The 19,732-nt window shown below is 43.9% G+C and overlaps 1 protein-coding gene across 2 annotated transcripts in view; it reads right to left on the reverse strand.

Annotated features, from left to right (window-relative positions):
• si:dkey-22o22.2 (neural-cadherin) overlaps positions 1-19,732 on the reverse strand; it is a 295,092-nt gene that overhangs the window by 15,580 nt on the left and 259,780 nt on the right. The window contains exons 29-32 of one of the 2 annotated variants that reach the window (XM_068031572.1): positions 19,460-19,724; positions 15,929-16,109; positions 11,160-11,413; positions 1,894-2,048 (exon numbers count right to left, since the gene is read on the reverse strand). In XM_068031572.1, the coding sequence (XP_067887673.1) occupies positions 1,894-2,048; positions 11,160-11,413; positions 15,929-16,109; positions 19,460-19,724 (855 nt within the window). Of the gene's footprint in view, positions 1-1,884; positions 2,049-11,159; positions 11,414-15,928; positions 16,110-19,459; positions 19,725-19,732 lie in introns of both variants that reach the window. The other variant, XM_068031571.1, reaches the window with a different exon arrangement.

Consider the following 19,732-nt stretch of genomic DNA (forward strand, 5'->3'; position numbering starts at 1 on the left):
ATAAGGATAGGGCTTAGAAGGACATCACTTTTGTGTGTCTTGGGCAGCCCATTCATATGCGAATGCAGCAAGCCATGAGGACGAACCCTGTAATATATATCACCAGCAGCTCATTTTTCTTGCCAACCAATCAGCACTCTCTTCTCATACAGTATAAAGGTGTTGCTCTCCCTTACATTGGTATTCTTGCGACTTGTCCTGATAAGTACAAGACAAAAAACTTTGACAAAATGTCTCTATTTTCAGCAATATTCAAATTTATTAGAGTTTTTTGAGGATGTAACTAGGAGGTAGATGAAGGGGAACCAGTCGATGTAGTATACCTGAATTTTCAAAAGGCATTCAATAAGGTGCCACACAAAAGGTTAATAGGCAAGATAAGGACTCATGGAGTTGGGGGTAATATGTTAGCATGGATAGAGGATTGGTTAACGGACAGTAAGCAATGAGTGAACATAAATGGGGCATTTTCAAGTTGGCAGGCAGTAAATAGTGGAGAGCCGCAAGGATCAGTGCTGGGACGTCAGTTATTTACGATCTATTTTAATGACTTAGATGAAGAGACAGAGAGCAATGTGTCTAAGTTTGCTGATGATACAAAGGTAGGTGGAAAGGTAAGCTATAGGGAGGACACATGGAGGCTGCAAAGAGATATAGACAGGTTAAGTGGTGGGCAACAAGATGGCAGATGAAGTATAATGTAGGGAAGTGTGAAGTTATTCACTTTGGTCATAAGAATAGAAAAGCAGAATATTTTTTAAAGGTTTGAAACTTGTAAGATTGAGGGAGGATAAAAATGTCTAATAGTGTTTTTAGGTTTGGGGGATCAAGTGGTAGGGCTCCCTGCCCCCTGCTTCTCAGCTGACCTCGAATGGCATCGTTAAACCCTAAGTGTATTACAAAATGCATCTTTGACATGAAGTACACAGGAGAAAGTACAAAAAAAGTTAACTAGGCATCCTGCTATCCAGGAGTGTAGGTAGGAGCTCCACATCAGACAGCCCTAGGACTTCAAAACATGATCAGATGTTTATAAAGCGAATAGGTGCTTCCACAAGGTAAAATTGTACTGTATTTTTAAAGGTTTTCTAGGTGACTTTTCTGCACATTAAGGTGGAGCCTATCATACTGAGCAATGGAATATGATCTGTTCTCAGCACCCAATCAAGTACAGCAAGGACAGAAAACACAGCAAAGCTCTCATTTTTCTTCTGAATACTGTACTTTAACCATCATACCAGAAAAGAGATCCAACTCAGCCAGTGTGGCACTTTTACACTTCCCTTATTAACCATTCTTTTGGTTTTTGAGTGAGATTGCCAATCATGCTAATGAACGGGTAGATTTTAAAAATTAATTCTTAGGATATGACTGTCGCTGGCAAGGCCAGCATTTCTTCCCCATGCCTAGTTGCCCTTGAGAAGGTGTTGGTGAGCCGCCTCCTTCAACTGCTGCAGTCCATGTGGTGAAAGTACTTCTGCAATGCTGTTCAGTCGGGAGTTCCAGAATTCTGACCTAGCCATCATCATCATGGACCCAACTCGTAATTGTGCGTGACATCAAGGGGGATTTGAAGGTGATGATGTTCCTGTGCACCGATGTGTTTGTCCTTCTAGATGGTGACGGTCACAGGTTTGGACAGTGTTTGTTTTTGTATGTGGCCTGGCTCCAACAGGGATTGAGACTGGCTACATTCAGTTTACACAAGATGCTTACATCTACCTTGCAGAGGTAACTTTTATTCCATCATTCTGGCTTATAATTCTGGTCCTGGGGTGAAATCACAGTGCAATATTTTGCAAAGCAGAGAAAAAGATTTGGATCATCAAATAAAAGCAGCACATTCATTAAATTCCATAGTTTGCAGAAGGAAAGTGAAACAACCTTGCATACCTGGTCTTCTTCTCCACCTCCTTCTTCATCATAATTTAGGATGTTTTCCCGTACATCCTCCCAGCTCTCATGCTCAACAGGTATATGGTAAACTCCTCCTTTCTGGAACTTGGTTTTTCTACACAGGCCCCAAATACTGAAGCCAATCACCAGAACTGAAACATCAAAGGTACAACAGGGCTTCAGTCACCAGCAGTAAACTGGAGTTCAAGCTCATGATATTAGCTCTATGGCTGTAAATGGTATTCCACGACTCAGGGAAAAGGACACAGCAATTTAGATTATTCAGTCAACATTGCCTTAACACCAGTGATAACCCCTATAAAATAATTGGGTTAGTGGTGGTGTTAAAATAATGCAAAATCTAGGTGAATGTCTATTAGCCGTATCGAGTGAACCTAATTTCTCAATATACAGAGACAGGTACAACTACTCTAAAATAAAGCAAGCAGATGCCAGGGCAATGACCTACCCTATCCAGAGCACCCCAGATGACAAAAGAGGTAGAGATTAAGATAAAGAATAAAAAGTGTGCTTAACACAGATGCCAGGTAGAAAATACTATTGAGAACCAGGCTGAACATAGAAGGTCCAGAGGGGAAGTGAAAAAGCAAATAAGAGAAGCAAAGAGAGAGCATGAAAAGAGACTGGCAGCTAACATTCAAGGAAATCCCAAAGTTTTCTACAGGCATATAAATAGAAAAAGGGTGGTAAAAGGAGGAGTGGGGCCGATTAGGGATCAGAAAGGGGATTTACTCATGGAGGCAAAGGGCATAGCTGAGGTATTAAATGAACACTTTGCATCTATCTTTACCAAGGAAGAAGATGCAAACCAGGCAATGTTGAAACAGGAGGTAATTCAGAGACTAGCATTAGATAGACTGTCTGTACTTAAAGTGGATAAAGCACCAGGACCAGATGAGATGCATCCAAGGATACTGAGGGAAGTGAGGGTGGAAATCGCAGAGGCACTGGCCATAATTTTTCAGTCTTCCTTAGACTTGGGGGTGCTGCCAGAGGACTTGAGAATTGCAAACGTTACAACCTTGTTCAAAAAAGGGTGTAAAGATAAGCCCAGCAACTACAGGCCAGTCAGTTTAATTTCAGTGGTTGGAAAACTTCTATAAAAAATAATTCGGGACAAATCAATAGTCACACGGACAAATGTGAGTTAATTAAGGAAAGCCAGCATGGATTTTTTAAGGGAAAATCATGTTTAACGAACTTGCTGGAGGTTTTTGAGGAGGTAACAGAGAGGGTTGATGAGGGCAATGCTGTTGCTGTGGTGTACATAGACTTTCAAAAGGCGTTTGATACAGGAACACACAACAGACTTGTGAGCAAACTTGTAGCTCATGGAATAAAAGGGACAGTAGCAAAATGGATACGAAATTGGCTGAGTGACAGGAAACAAAGAGCGGTGCTTAATGGATGTTTTTCGGGTTGAAGGAAGGTTTGTAGTGGAGTTCCCCAGGGATCAGCGTTGGGACCCTTACTTTTCCTGATATATATTAATGACCGAGACCTTGGTGTACAGGGCACAATTTCAAAGTTTGCAGACGATACGAAACTTGGAAGCATTGTGAACTGTGAGGAGGATAGTGTAGAACTTCAAAAGGACATAGATAAGTTGGTGGAATGGGCAGACAGGTGGTGGACGAAGGTCAATGCAGAGAAATATGAAGTGATTCATTTTGGTAGAAAGAACATGGAGAAATAATTTAAAATAAAGGGTTTAATTCTAAAGGGGGTGCAGGAGCAGAGGGACCTGGGTGTATATGTACATAAGTCATTGAAGATGGCAGGACAGGTTGAGAGAGGGTTAATAAAGCATACAGTATCCTGGGATTTACTAATAGGGGCATACAGTACAAGAGCAAGGAAGTTATGTTGAACTTGTGTAAGATACTAGTTCGGCTTCAGCTGGAGTATTGTGTCCAGTTCTGGGAGCCGCAATTTCGGAAGGATGTGAGGGCATTGGAGAGCCAGTACAGAAAAGATTCACAAGAATGGTTCCAGGGATGAGGAATTTCAGTTATGGAGATAGACTGGAGAAGTTAGGACGCTTTTCCTTGGAGAAGAGAAGGCTGAGAGGTGATTTGATAGAGGTATTCAAAATCATGAGGGGTCTGGACAGAGTAGATAGAGAGAAACTGTTCCCACTCGTGAAAGGATCGAGAAAGAGAGGGCACAGATATAAAGTATTTGGTAACAGAAGCAAAAGTGACATGAGGAAAAACTTTTCCATGCAGTGTGTGGTTAAGGTCTGGAATGCGCTGACAGAGAATATGATGGAGGCAGGTTCAATTGAAGCATTCAAAAGGGAATTAGACAGTTATATGAAAAGGAGGAATGTGCAGGGTTATGGGGAGAAGGTGGGGGAATGGAACTGAGCGAATTGCTTTTTCAGAGAGCCAGTGTGGACACGATGGGCAGAATGGCCTCCTTCTGCACTGTAACGATTCTGTGATTCGGAATTTTCAATTAGATTCTTCGATTTTGGGGCCGGCCACCTGATAATTTTTATATCGGAAAACCAGATAGTTAAAACAAGAACAAATTTCTATGGGCAGTTAGTATATTTTTGTAAATTCATTCTTGGGATGTGAGCATCACTGGCCAGGCCAGCATTTATTGTCCATCCCTAATTGCCCTTGAAAAGGTGGTGGTGAGCTGCCTTCTTGAACCACTGCAGTCCATGTGGTTTAGGTGCACTCACAGTACTGTTAGGAAGGGAGTTCCAGGACTTTGACACAGCAACAGTGAGGGAAGGGCGATATAGTTCCAAGTCAGGATGGTATGTGACTTGGAGGGGAACTTGGAGGTGGTGATGTTTCCATGCATCTGCTGCCCTTATCCTTCCAGGTGGTGGAGGTCGTGGATTTGGAAGGTACTTTTGAAGGAGCCTTGGCAAGTTGCTGCAGTTCACCTTGTAAATGGTACATGCTGCTGCCATTGTACAGGGAGGGCGTGAATGTTTAAGTTGGGGGATGGAGTGCCAATCAAGTGGGCTGCTTTGCCTTGGATGCTGTCGAGCTTCTTGAGTGTTGTTGGAGGTGCATCATCCAGGCATGTGAAGAGTATTCCATCGCAGTCCTGTCTTGTGCCTTATAGCTGGCAGACAGGCTTTGAGGAGTCAAGAGGTGAGTTACTCACTGCAGAATTCCCAGCCTCTGACCTGCTCTAGCAACCACAGTATTTATATGGCTGGTCCAGTTAAGTTTCTGTTAGATTAGATTTAGATTAGAGATACAGCACTGAAACAGGCCCTTCGGCCCACCGAGTCTGTGCCGACCATCAACCACCCATTTATACTAATCCTACACTAATCCCATATTCCTACCAAACATCCCCACCTGTCCCTGTATTTCCCTACCACCTACCTACACTAGTGACAATTTATAATGGCCAATTTACCTATCAACCTGCAAGTCTTTTGGCTTGTGGGAGGAAACCGGAGCACCCGGAGAAAACCCACGCAGACACAGGGAGAACTTGCAAACTCCACACAGGCAGTACCTGGAATCGAACCCGGGTCCCTGGAGCTGTGAGGCTGCGGTGCTAACCACTGCGCCACTGTGCCACCCTGTTCTATGGTAACCCCCCCCACCCCAGGATGTTAATAGTGGGGGAATTCAGCGACAGTAATGCCGTTGAATGTCAAGGGGAGGTGGTTAGATTCCATCTTGTTGGAGATGTTGAACACCACTTGGAGGAAGCACTGAGGGTGGCAAGGGCACAAAATGTACTCTGGGTGGGGGACTTCAATGTCCATCACCAAGAGTGGCTTGGTAGCACAGTGGCGCAGTGGTTAGCACCGCAGCCTCACAGCTCCAGCAACCTGGGTTCAATTCTGGGTACTGCCTGTGTGGAGTTTGCAAGTTCTCCCTGTGTCTGCGTGGGTTTTCTCCGGGTGCTCCGGTTTCCTCTAACAAGCCAAAAGACTTGCAGGTTGGTAGGTAAATTGGCCATTATAAATTGCCCCTAGTATAGGTAGGTGGTAGGGAAATATAGAGACAGGTGGGGATGTGGTAGGAATATGGGAAAAGTGTAAGATTAGTATAAATGGGTGGTTGATGGTCGGCACAGACTCGGTGGGCCGAAGGGCCTGTTTCAGTGCTGTATCTCTAAACTAAACTACTGACCGACCTGGCCGAGTCCTAAGGGACATAGCTGCTAGACTAGGTCTGCGGCAGGTGGTGGGGGAACCAACACGAGGGAAAAACATACTTGACCTCATCCTCACCAATCTGCCTGCCGCAGATGCTTCTGTCCATGACAGTATTGGTAGCAGTGACCACCGCACAGTACTTGTGGAGACGAAGTCCCGCCTTCACATTGAGGATACCGTCCATCATGTTGTGTGGCACTATCACTGTGCTAAACGGGATAGATTTCGAACAGATCCAGCAATGTAAAACTGGGCATCCATGAGGCGCTGTGAGCCATCAGCAACAGCAGAATTGTACTCATCCACAATCTGTAACCTCATGGCCCGGCATATCCCCCCACTCTACCATGACCATCAAGCCAGGAGACCAACCCTGGTTCAATGAAGAGTGCAGGAGGGCATGCCAGGAGCAGCACCAGACATACCTCAAAATGAGGTGTCAACCTGGTGAAGCTACCACCCAGGACTACTTGCATGCCAAACTGCGTAAGCAGCATGCGATAGACAGAGCTAAGCGATCCCATAACCAACGGATCAGATCTAAGCTCTGCAGTCCTGCCACATCCAGCTGTGAATGGTGGTAGACAATTAAACAACTAACTGGAGGAGGTGGCTACACAAATATCCCCATCCTCAATGATGGGGGAGCCCAGCACATCAGTGCGAAAGATAAGGCTGAAGCATTTGCAACAATCCTCAGCCAGAAGTGCCGAGTTGATGATCCATCTTGGCCTCCTCCTGAAGTCCCCAGCATAACAGATGCCAGACCTCAGCCAATTCGATTCACTCCGCGTGATATCAAGAAATGACTGAAGGCACTGGAGACTGCAAAAGCTATGGGCCCTGACAATATTCTGGCAATAGTACTGAAGACCTGTGCTCCAGAACTTGCCGCACCCCTAGCCAAGCTGTTCCAGTACAGCTACAACACTGGCATCTACCCTGCAATGTGGAAAATTGCCCAGGTATGTCCTGTACACAAAAAGCAGGACAAATCCAACCCGGCCAAATACCGCCCCATCAGCCTACACTCAATCATCAGTAAAGTGATGGAAGGTGTCATCAACAGTGCCATCAAGCGACACTCGCTTAGTAATAACCTGCTCAGTGACGCTCAGTTTGGGTTCCGCCAGGGCCACTCAGCTCCTGACCTCATTACAGCCTTGGTTCAAACATGGACAAAAGAGCTGAACCCAAGAGGTGAGGTGAGAGTGACTGCCCTTGACATCAAGGCAGCATTTGACCGAGTATGGCATCAAGGAGCCCTAGCAAAACTGAGGTCAATGGGAATCAGGGGGAAAACCTCCGCTGGCTGGAGTCATACCTAGCGCAAAGGAAGATGGTTGTGGTTGTTGGAGGTCAATCATCTGAGCTCCAGGACATCACTGCAAGAGTTCCTCTGGGTAGTGTCCTGGGCCCAACCATCTTCAGCTGCTTCATCAATGACCTTCTTTCAATCATAAGGTCAGAAGTGGGGATGTTCGCTGATGATTGCACCATGTTCAGCACCATTTGTGACTCCTCAGATACTGAAGCAGTCCGTGCAGAAATGCAACAAGACCTGGACAATATCCAGGCTTGGGCTGATAAGTGGCAAGTAACATTCGCGCCACACAAGTGCCAGGCAATGACCATCTCCAACAAGAGAGAATCTAACCATCTCCCCTTGACATTCAACGGCATTACCATCGCTAAATTCCCCACTATCAACATCCTAGGGGCTACCATTGACCAGAAACTGAACTGGAGTAGCCATATAAATACCGTGGCTACAAGAACAGGTCAGAGGCTAGGAATCCTGAGGCGAGTAACTCACCTCCTGACTCCCCAATGCCTGTCCACCATCTACAAGGCACAAGTCAGGAGTGTGATGGAATACTCTCCACCTGCCTGGATTGGTGCAGCTCCAACAACACTCAAGAAGCTCGACACCATCCAGGACAAAGCAGCCCGCTTGATTGGCACACCATCTACAAACATTCACTCCCTCCACCACCGATGCACAGTAGCAGCAGTGTGTACCATCTACAAGATGCACTGCAGCAATGCACCAAGGCTCCTTAGACAGCACCTTCCAAACCCGCGACCTCTACCAACTAGAAGGACAAGGGCAGCAAATACATGGGAACACCACCACCTGCAGGTTCCCCTCCAAGTCACACACCATCCTGACTTGGAACTATATCGCCGTTCCTTCACTGTCGCTGGGTCAAAATCCTGGAACTCCCTTCCTAACAGCACTGTGGGTCTACCTACCCCAAATGGACTGCAGCGGTACAAGAAGGCAGCTCACCACCACCTTCTCAAGGGCAATTAGGGATGGGCAATAAATGCTGGCATAGCCAGTGACGCCCACATCCATGAATGAATAAAAAAAAAAGGATGGTCATTGGATGGCATTTGTATGGCACAAATGTTGCTTGCCACTTATCAGCCCAAGCCTGAATGTTGTCCAGGTCTCGCTGGATGCGGGCAAGGACTACTTTAGTATCTGAGCAGTTCCGAATGGTACTGAACTCTGTGCAATCAGCCAACACCCCCACTTCTGATCTTATGATGGAGGGAAGATCATTGATGAAGCAGTTGAAGATGGTTAGGTCTGGGACACTGCCCTGAGGAACTCTTGCAGCGATGTCCTGGGGCTGAGATGATTGACCTTCAACAACCACAAACATCTTCCTTTGTACTAGGTATGACTCCAATCAGTGGAGAGTTTTCCCCCTGATTCCCATTGACTTCAATTTGGCTGGGGCTCCTTGATGCCACAATCGGTCAAATGTTGCCTTGATGTCAAAGGCAATCACTCTCACCTCTGGAGTTCAGCTCTTCTGTCCATGTTTTGGACCAAGGCTGTACTGAGGTATGGAGCTGAGTGACCCTGGTGGAACCCAAACTGATCATCGGTGAGTAAATTGTTGCTGAGCAAGTGCCGCTTGATAGCACTGTCGATGACACCTCCCAACACTTTGCTAATGATTGAGAGTAGACTGATGGTGCGGTAATTGGCTGGATTGGATTTGTCCTGCTTTTTGTGGACAGGACATAGCTGGGCAATTTTCCACATTGCTGGGTAGATGCCTGTGTTGTAGCTGTACTGGAACAGCTTGGTTAATGGCGTGGCTAGTTCTGGAGCACAAGTCTTTAGTACTACAGCCCAGATATTGTCAGGACCCAGAGACTTTGCTGTATCCAGTGCCTTCAGCCATTTCTTGATGTCACCTGGAGTGAATTGAATTTTCTGAAGACTGGCATCTATGGTGGTTGAGATCTCAAAAGGAGGCCAAGATAGATCATCCACTTGGCACTTCTGGCTGAAGATTGTTGCAAATACTTCAGCCTTGCCTTTTACACTGACATGCTGGGCTCCCCCATCATTGAGAATGAGGATGTTTTTAGAGCCCCTTCCTCCATATAATTGTTTAATTGTCCACCACCGCGGGATGTGGCAGAGCTTTGATATGATCTATTGGTTTTGGGATTGCTTAGCTCTGTCTATTGCATGCTGTTTCGATGTTTAGCATGCAAGTAGTCCTGTGTTGTAGCTTCACCAGGTTGTCACCTCATTTTTAGGTATGCCTGATGATGCTCCTGGCATGCTCTTCTACACTCCTCATTGAACCAGGGTTGGACTGCTGGCTTGATGGTAATGGTAGAGTGAGGGATAAGCCAGGCCATGTGGTTACACATTGAGGTTGAATACAATTCTGCTGCTGATGGCCCACAGTGCCTCATGGATGCCCAGTTTTGAGCTGCTAGATCTGTTCTGAATCTATCCCATTTCGCACGGTGGTAGTGCCACAGGACAAGATGGAGGGTATTCTCAGTGAGAAGATGGGACTTTGTCTCCACAAAAACTGTGCATCGATCACTCCTACCAATACTGTCATGGACAGATGCATCTGCGACAGGTAGATTGGTGAGGGCAAGGACAAGTGGGTTCTTCCCTTGTTGGTTCTCTCACCACCTGCCGCAAGCCCAGTCTGGCCGATATGTCATTCAGGACTCGGCCAGATCAGTCAGTAGTGGTGCTACCAAACCATTATTGATGGATGTTGAAGACCCCACCCAGAGTACATTTTACGCCCTTGCTACCTGTACAACTCCATTTGTAGGGAAGTTTTCTTTTCTTGGGATAAAAGGGTGAGATGGAAAATCAATGCATGCAGGCGATCTTGTCTAGTATACATATTTAGTTTGCACAAAATGTTACACTGAAGTTTCCTTTAAGTACATTTTGAAACACAATGCAATGTAACTTTGGGGTGGAAGAATCGAGAACTCACCAGTGCATCAACATATTTGACTAGGGTAGGACAGTGGAATTAGAAATGGATTGTGTTAAAGTCAGCAGAGCCACAATCAGCGGGTGTACCTATACCGTATGGACTGCAGTGATTCAAGAATGCAGCTCATCACCACCCTCTCAAGGACAGTTAGGGATAGGCCATAAATGCTGGCCTTGCCTGCGATGCTCACATCCCATGAACAAATTTTAAAAATGGGTTGAATGGCCTCCCTCTGTGCTTAAGCATCAATGATTCTAACACGTTGACAATCACCACAACTAGGAAAGCCAGCCTCTAAAATCTTTGTGATTGCTTTCGTAAAGCGAAAGAAGAAACTCATGATCACCCTAGTGGCTGGTTACAGAGTAACATCAGCAAACATATGAGAGTAGATCACCTGCCTGCCCTCTCACCCAAGAATTCTATGACGAACAAGTGAGTTATTATGGTAAATGATTTATCACTTACATCTGCTCAGATGTTAGCATTTTCATTGTCTCTGGGGCTTTTCTACACAAAATGGCAGTACTGGGCAGCAACTCATAGCACACATGATAGGTGTGAAAACGTGTGGGATGCTTGTGCCAAATCACTTGCCCTTATTGTGTGTAGCACAGAAAGGGGTGAAAGATGGATGCTGAAAAACTTTAAGGAACACAAATTAATCTGCTTCTCGAAAGCTTAACACAAAAGGAGAGAGCAGACAGGCAAATAATTAGTGCACAGTTAGGAAGAGACGTCGACAGAGATGCCAAACGAGATGGATCAGATCAGAGCAGGAGCACGCTGGCAATACATTAATGAGCTACCTAATAAGAGGAGGAGGCACATGCTGATTGCCAGGATGGAGTTGATGTTCAGTTCTGCTGGAATTCCTGAAGTCACCATGCTGATCTCACATTGCTGTCCTTTATAGCCTTCTGCGCAATGGCAGGCAAATACATCCAGTGTTTGCACAACACACGTGCCCCCATTCCGACACGCCCACGCTCCACATGGTGACATTGTACAGTGCTCAAGGCCTGTTTGATTATTGATCACTGACACCTGACCAGTTGGACACCTGTGTTAGACATGAACAAGAATGTCAACCTGCCAGAATAGAATTAGATACATTAGTCCCCAATTTTTCCTACTCCTCCCTCAAAGCTATACCGAGAATGCTGCTTTTGGATCAGGCACTAGAAAGTGTTATATATTTGGTTCTTTATGCCATCATATAGAGTCTAGCCAGAGAGGTTCTTGGACTGTATTGTTTTTGTATAGTAACTAGATACACTCCAACACTAGCCTGTGTGTCTCCTTCAAAAGCCATGCTGTAACTGTTCTCGAGTCTCTCCCACATGATCCCTTACCTCATCATGGTGGGCAGTAATCTTTGCATTCTCTCAAGATTAACCCTTTGATACCCTTATACTACATCTCCCCCCAAGTCTTTATCCCAATATATATTTACATACATTCACTTTTTTATTTAGATGCTACCCCATCTCCCTTCAAGTCTCTGACTTCATAGGTTCAGCTTATCAGGAGGCTTCACAACTCTCCCTGATCTTGTTGTCATCAGATGTGTAAGATTGGTAGTATTTCTCTGATCCCTTGTTTCTTGACTTCGACAGCCTTCATTCGGGGTTGTAGTTGAATCTTCTTGGGTTCGTACTCGATAAGATCGCTGTTGATTCTCGTCTTTCTGGAGAATTACCCCTTCTCTATTTTGGTCTCATACCCATACCTTTTGCCCTCTGACAACCTTGGTAGGTTTCTTGTATGGCACCGTGTGTTATAATTATGGGTCTTTTCTTTGTCTTGTACTTTCTGTTAATCCTTGCTTTGCAATCCTGGAAGTATTTTCTTGGGTCGAATTGGAAGTTGCGTTTGACGTTTTCTTCCCATTAAGAGTTCTGATGGTGCTAATCCGTACAATAATGGAGTAGTTTTGTATGTCAGATTTTTCATCAACACAGTTTTAATGGTTCTGACTGCTTGCTCAGCTTTACCATTTGACTGTGGATACTTAGGAGAGCTTCTTAGGTGAACAAATACACATTCTTCTGCAAAGTGCATGAAGTAATCTTTTGCAAATTGTTGTTTATTATCAGATACCACCTGATCAAGTATACCATGAGTTGTGAAAACTTCTTGTAAAGCTTTGATGACTGCTTCGGTTGTTGTTGTGTATATCTGCTTAACTTCGATCCATCTTGTGAAGTAATCAACTATAATTAGATAGAATCTTCCATCAAAGAATAAATCCATTGCCATCTGTTCCCACTGTCTAGTTGGGATTGGCTGGAAATTAGAGGCTCTCTTTGATCTTCTCTGTGTACCTGACAAATTTGTTGAACTTGCTTCTTTCCAAGATCTCTGTCCATGTAGCACTCCGTAGGAACTTGCTGCATTTCCCTTTCTCGCTCTGGTAGTCTGAGTGGCATGGCAGGCTGTGCTGTGCTGTGCGGGCTCTCTCTGCATTGTGCAGGCTCTCTGGTGAAATCCGGACCCACTGTAGTGCTCAGGTCAGGTTGGGGGCTCTACCTCTGTCCTGGCTCCTGGATTCTTCTTCTTTATCTTCTTCAACTTTCTTTATAAGATGAAGGTCAATACAAGCCCTTCTAACTTAAGAGTGAGAATTCCTGATTGCTTAGGACATACAGTGTTTCTAATATCTTCTTTCCCTTATATTGAAGCGTTGCTTGTAACTTCCTCTTTACTTCAAGTACAACACGTCCTGGGCCATGTAACTGAGTTTCTGTTGGTTGCAGAACGTGTGTGGATAGCCACAGCTCTTTATCTGACAGGACCATCACACTTGCTCCGGTGTCGAGTTTGAAATTACTGTTATGTCCGTTGACATATACGCCTGCTGACCAAAATGCTTGTTTTGGATCATTGATTTTGTCCAGAAAATATTTCAATTGGTCTGCTGCAGGAGGTTGCATAACTTCATTTACCTATCTATTCTTAACTACTTTTCCTTTAGAGGTTGAGGCAGTCGAGGTTTTATTTTGGCACATCTTACTGAAATGCCCTATTTTTCTGTAATAAAAGCATTCTGCTCTATTGGCGGGACACAGCGCTAGCAGGGTTTAAGGGCGTCTTTCACTCTCCCCCCCCACCCCCCCACCCCCCACAGTGTACCTTTTTTCCTGGTGCCTGTTGTTCAGCCCTCTGGTGAAGGAACTGAACAGTTGCAGGAGGTTTCCTGTACCAAGGTCTTTTCTCATCTCACAGGATTGGTCGGTTATTAATGTGCAAATTGAAGTACGAAACACAAGTTTTTAAGACCTCGTCGGATTTGGCTGATGTTTCATCAATACGTTGTCGTGCTATTATATCATCAGCTACATCACCAATTAAATATAATAATGTATTATATATAGAAACAAGAAATGTTGGAAATACTCAGCAGGTCTGAGGTGAGGGTCACTGAGCTGATAGGTTAACTCTGCTTCTCTCTCCACAGATGCTGCCAGACCTGCTGTGTATTTCCAGCATTTCTTGTTTTTATTTCAGATTTCCAGCATCTGCAGTATTTTGCTTTTATTTAAACATAATAATGTATTCACTTGCTCTGTTTCAGACTTTCTGTCCAATTTCGATGCAATTCTGTATCTGAGGAACCTTTTCCTCCATTGTACCCATTTTTGAGTCTGATTGGATCCCTCATGACTTTTGAAACTCACTGGCACTCCCAAATTTTGAATCATTAAAAAAAATGTATAGACTTTTTAGAAGAAACTTTTAAGAAACTTTTTTTCGAGCTAGCTTGCTTTGATGGAGTGCAGCAGTGTAGCAGGTGCTTGACTGTTCCCTGCTTATTTTTTATATAGGCTCTGGTAAGGACTTCCCCTTTCTTTCAGCAGTTCACTTACATGTTTACACAGTTTCCTATTGGAATTGACAGCTGTTTGATAGACAGTGCAAGGGTTTTCTTTTTTTTAGCCAGAGTTTATTTATTTTATTCAAGCTTGACTGCTTTAATGATTTTTTTTCTTCAGCTTAGCTGCATTAATGGAGACTCTGCTGTGTTCGGGGGTTTCCCGTGCTTTTTTTCGCTAGCGGATTTTTTTTCAGCTCGCACGCTTTTCAGAGTTTTCCTGCTCTTCCCCCTCATGTTCAGCCTGACTGAGGGATTGGATTTCCCCCTTTTTTTTTCTTTCGCTCTCACAGTGAGCCTTTAGAAAACTAATCTTTTAAGCTCTTTAAGGGCTTTTTTTTACTGGGATTTCTTGATGGTCAGCATAATGACTCACCCGATCGTTTGCTTTTCAGCCAAGCTTCCATTCTATGAAGCTTTTCTCCGCCTTCCATGGTATGTGTTTTGTTTTTTCTCTTTAGCTACTTGTTTTAAAGCTTCTTATTTTCTAGCTGAAGGATGGCTGTTGCTTCAAATTTTTTCTTCTGGGTATAGGACTTCGATCCTTTTGCTGTTCACCATAGTATATATTTGGTTCTTTATGCTGCCACCATATAGAGTCTAGCCAGAGAGGTTCTTAGATTGTATTGTTTAAACATTAATTTTTACTGTATAGTAACGATATACACTCCACACAAGCCCGTGTGTCTCCTTCAAACGCCACACTGTAACTGTTCTCGAGTCTCTCCCACATGATCTCTTACATCATCATGGTGAGCAGTAATGTTTACATCCTGTCAAGTTTTATTCCTTTGCTACCCTTATACTACAGAATTCAACTCTACCTCCAATTTCTGCTTCCTATTGGAAACAGCCTGATCTCAATTTGGCATGTTGATGGCAAGTATGAGATCAGACAGTTGTCAGCTGGGAAATTGTGAATGCAGATTGTCATCATGTATGTTGGCACACTAAGGTGCAGCTAGTGTTTGTTGCTTTTTGTATGATGCAGTCTTTTTTCTAAGTGTTTTATAAGACAAATACATTGAGCATTGTAGGTGTAACAGATAGGAAAGCATAAAAAATTATTGTAGTAAAATCTTCGTACATTTTTCCAGCAGTTATTTGCTGGGCAGTGTTCAATACACAGTATTAGATATAAATAAATAAACATTTGACTGCATTTTATACAGTGCAAATCCAGATCCATATACTGACATTCACTGTTTCCTGAGCACGCTACATTAATGCTATTTGTAACTAGTAGGGTTGCCAACCCTCCAGGATTGACCTGGAGTCTCCAGAAATTGAAAATTTATTTCCAGGACACTGTTGTGAGCAAGCCCAGGAGAAAAATCATGGATAGGGGCATGAAAGAAATTGTGTATTTGTTCATTTTCTTCGAACACTTCTGATTATTAATTATAAAAATATAAAAGTTTGGGGAAAAATACTTTGTCAATATTATCCATTTGAGTCTTAAAGAGGCTGTTCACTTTCCAATTGGCGTGGGAAGATATTGTAGCATGAGGATGGACATGTTGGCCCACCAGTGCGGGAGTTGGAAGCAGTTGGGGCAGTTGGAAGGGGGGTCGTCATGTAATGAAACCTCCAGATATAATCCAATCACAGTTGGCAACCCGAGTAACTAGTGATTCATTGCATGACATGTTACATTATACAGTGCATTCTGGCTGTTATGGAGCATTATTAGTAATCCTGTACCTGCACTCATGTTTTCTCCATAAATCTATACAATGAAATGGGATATAACAGGGCCTGCTGCTACAGGCATCTGAGTAGCAGCCGATTGTTACATTCCTTTGGTCCAGGGTAGCAGTTAACATTGTATTCTTTCCATCCATTGGCAAGAGATGACCATTTAATCGAACATCACGCATGCAGCCTAAATTCAAGCAAAGACACAGCTGTTTAACTCATGTCTTTTTTCTCATTTTAGCCTTTCAATTACTACTGAGTATGCATTCAGTAAAAAAACTTCAAGATCAATTGCTTTAAAACTCTAGCATCCTGTTTCCCATTGGCTTCTTGCTCCAATCAGCTAATTTTCAAATTATCTTGCTTCACTTTTCTTGTTAATGAAGGGGAGAGTCTCCTGTTGCTGGGGCTTTGCCTACAAGAGTGGTCCAAGGTGAGTCAACAACTGATGTTCGATCCATCCCAATGAAAAACTGCACAGGATGTCTTAAGTTAACAAAAGCACTTGCCAGCAGTTAAATATAAAAGAAAAAAAGAGAGTTGGCAGTCATAACAAAATTATACTGACAACATTGTTAGGAAGTCTTATTTCTTCTTTGTACTCTGGAATAAAGAACACTAAATGAAAGTCATGATTTGCAATAAAAACATTATATCATGAATATCATGAATATATTTTGTTACTTATTATTTCAGGTTTATACCCCAAGGGCCTACAAATGGCCACATAAGGTCCTCTATCCCTCACCACTAGGATGTAACCAGTGGTGGGCAGTACATCCGCCATATGAGGAGGACGCATTGGCTCCCTCCAAACGGTCTTGTGGGGGGGGTCCCTCCTTCGTGGGCAATCTGTGGCCCACAGAGGACCCCTGCCAGCAAAACCACCATCTCCATGGAGCTTCTCCCCTGGGCTTCATGCTGAAACCCCCACTTGGCTGGAGCCTCCTGGACTGGCCCCGGTGACCAGTTCTCACTTAGGTCCAGGGTTCCAGTGCTGGGCAGTATTGACAGTGACCACTGCTCCCGGTGCCGCTGCCGATACTGCTGAGCTGCCCTGTGATTGGCCGGCAGATGTTGGAGGTGCAATGCCCATCTTTAAAGGGATGGAGAATGGAGATCATGGCACTGGAAACTTTGATTTCAGAACAACGAAGGGTCGATGGGGGGTGGAGATGGTGGGGGGTGGAGGGGGCTCCAATAGGCCAAGATGGGGCTCCCCTGCCTTTTCGGCCCGGCACCAGGAGACCTGCCAACTGCACAAAATCCAGCCCTCTATTTCTCTCTCCATAGTTGCTGTTGAACCCACTGAGTATTTCCAGGATTTTCTGTTTTTATTTCAGATTTCATTTTCTGTTTTTATTTCAGATTTCCAGCATCCACAGTATTTTGCTTTTGTAAGAGATGGGCATTGCTGGACTTATTTTCGGGAATGAAGCTGGGCAGGTGGAAGGGGTATTAGTGGGAGAGTATTTTGGTACTGATGACCATAATTCAGTTAAATTTAGCCCAGTTATGGAAAAGGACAATGATAGACCAAGAGTAAAAGTTCTCAATTGGAGAAAGACCAATTTTACTAAGCTGAGATGTGATTTAGCAAAAGTGGACAGAAACAACTATTTTAAGGTCAGAGTAGTGGGAGGCATTCAAAGAGGAGTTAGACGGGGTTCAGAACAAATATTTTCCCACAAAGAAAAAGGGTGGGACTGCCAAATCCAACCCCCTGGATGTCAAGGAGCATATAGGGTTCAATAAGGCACAAAAGGGAAGTTTATGCAGAAAGCCTAGAGGAGTATAGAAAGTGCAGAGGTGAAATGAAAAAGGAAATTAGGAAAGCAAAGAGAGGGCATGAAAACATATTGGCAAATAAAGTTATGGAAAACCCAAAGGTGTTTTATAAATATATAAAGAGCAAGAAAATAACTAAGGAAAGAGTACGGCCTGTTAGAGATCAAAAAGGTAACCTGTGTGTGGAGCTGGAAGACATGGGCATGGTTTGTAATGAATACTTCTCTTAACAAAAGAGGATTTTGCAGAAATTGTATTTGAGGAGGAGGAGTGTGAAATATTGGGTGGAATAACATAGTAAGAGAGGAAATATTAAGGGATATACAGGTGTGGTGCTGGACGACTGGAGGAGTGCTAACTTTGTACCATTGCTTGAAAAGGGAGAAAGGGATAGACCAAGTAATTACAGCCTAACCTCGTTAGCAGAAAAATAATTGGAAAAGATTCTGAGGGACAGTATTAATCATGATTTAGAAATGCCTGGATCAATGGATTTGCTAAGGAAAGGTTGTGTTGGACTAACTTGATTGAATTTTTTGAGGCGGTAACAAGGATGGTTGATGAGGGTAGTGCATTTAATGTAGTCTACATGGATTTTGGTATGGCTTTTGACAAGGTCCCATTTGGCAGACTAGCCCTAAAAGTAAAAGTGCATGGGATCCAAGGGAAAATGGCAGGTTGGATCTAAAATTGGCTCAGTGGCAGGAGGCAAAGGGTAACAATCAATGGATGTTTTTGTGGCTGGAAGGCTATTTCCATTAGGGTTCCGCAGGGCTCAGAACTAAGTCTGTTGCTTTTTGTGGTATGTATCAATGTTTTAGAGTTAATGCAGGGAGCATGAGGAAGAAAGCTGTATACTGCAGGAAGATATCAATGGACTGGTCAGGTGGACAGAAAAGTGGCAAATGGAATTTAATCTGGGAAAATGTGAGGTAATGCATTTTGTGCAGGAAAATAAGGCAAGGGAATACACAATGAATGGTAGTATACTGAGAGGGACTGAGGGACCTTGGAATGGATGTCCATAGATCCCTGAAGCTAGCAAGATAGGTAGATAATCTGCTTAAAAAGGCATTTGGGATACTTTATTAGCCAAGGCATAGAATACATGAGCAGGGAGGTGATACTAGAACTGTATAAACACTAGTTAGGCCACATCTGGTGTACTGCGTACATTTCTGGTCACCACATTACAGGAAGTATGTGATCGCACTAGAGAGGATACAAAGGAGATTTATGAGGATGTTGCCAGGACTGGAGAATTTCAGCTATGAGGAAAGATTGAATAGGCTGGGTTTGTTTTCTTTGGAACAGAAGAGGATGGGAGGAGATTTAACTGAAGTGTATAAAATTATGAGGGAGATAGAGTGGATAGGAAGGACCTATTTCCCTTAGCAGAAAGGTCAGTAACCAGGGGGCATAAAGTAATTGGTGGAAGGATTATCAGGGAGTTTAGGAGAAATTTGGAACTCACTGCCTGAAAAGGTGGTAGAAGCAGAAATCCACATTCCATGTAAAAAATACTTGGATATGCATTTCAAATGCCATAACCTACAAGGCTACAGCTCAAGAATTGGAAAATGGGATGAGGCTGGATAGCTTTTTTTTGGTTGACACAGATATGATGAGCTGACAGGCCTCCTTCTCTGCCATACATTTCTAAGAGTCTATGTGGGGAGGTTTCTGCACCTTGTCACCCACAGCAGCTTTCAAATATTTTGCACTCCAATGTCATGTGTCATATTGTACCTTGAAAATCAAGTGGTGGATGCTCAGGAAGGTTCTTTCCCAGCACCAGACTTGAAGGATCGATTAGTATTTCTCTGTGGGTGCCAAGAGAAGATGTCACCTCATGGGCTCCTCCTCCACTGTTAAGGCGCAGTGTAAATTCATTGTCATGTCGATCCATGTTTAGGAGAATCCACTGGCCATTGTCCACACGCATTGTTTGCAGTTTCAATGAATGTTCCCAATCACCAAGGTTGACACGGATTCCAAAATATCCACTGATGATCTATTTCA

This window comes from Heterodontus francisci, chromosome 5, assembly GCF_036365525.1.
Source record: "Heterodontus francisci isolate sHetFra1 chromosome 5, sHetFra1.hap1, whole genome shotgun sequence".
Lineage (NCBI taxonomy): Eukaryota > Metazoa > Chordata > Chondrichthyes > Heterodontiformes > Heterodontidae > Heterodontus > Heterodontus francisci.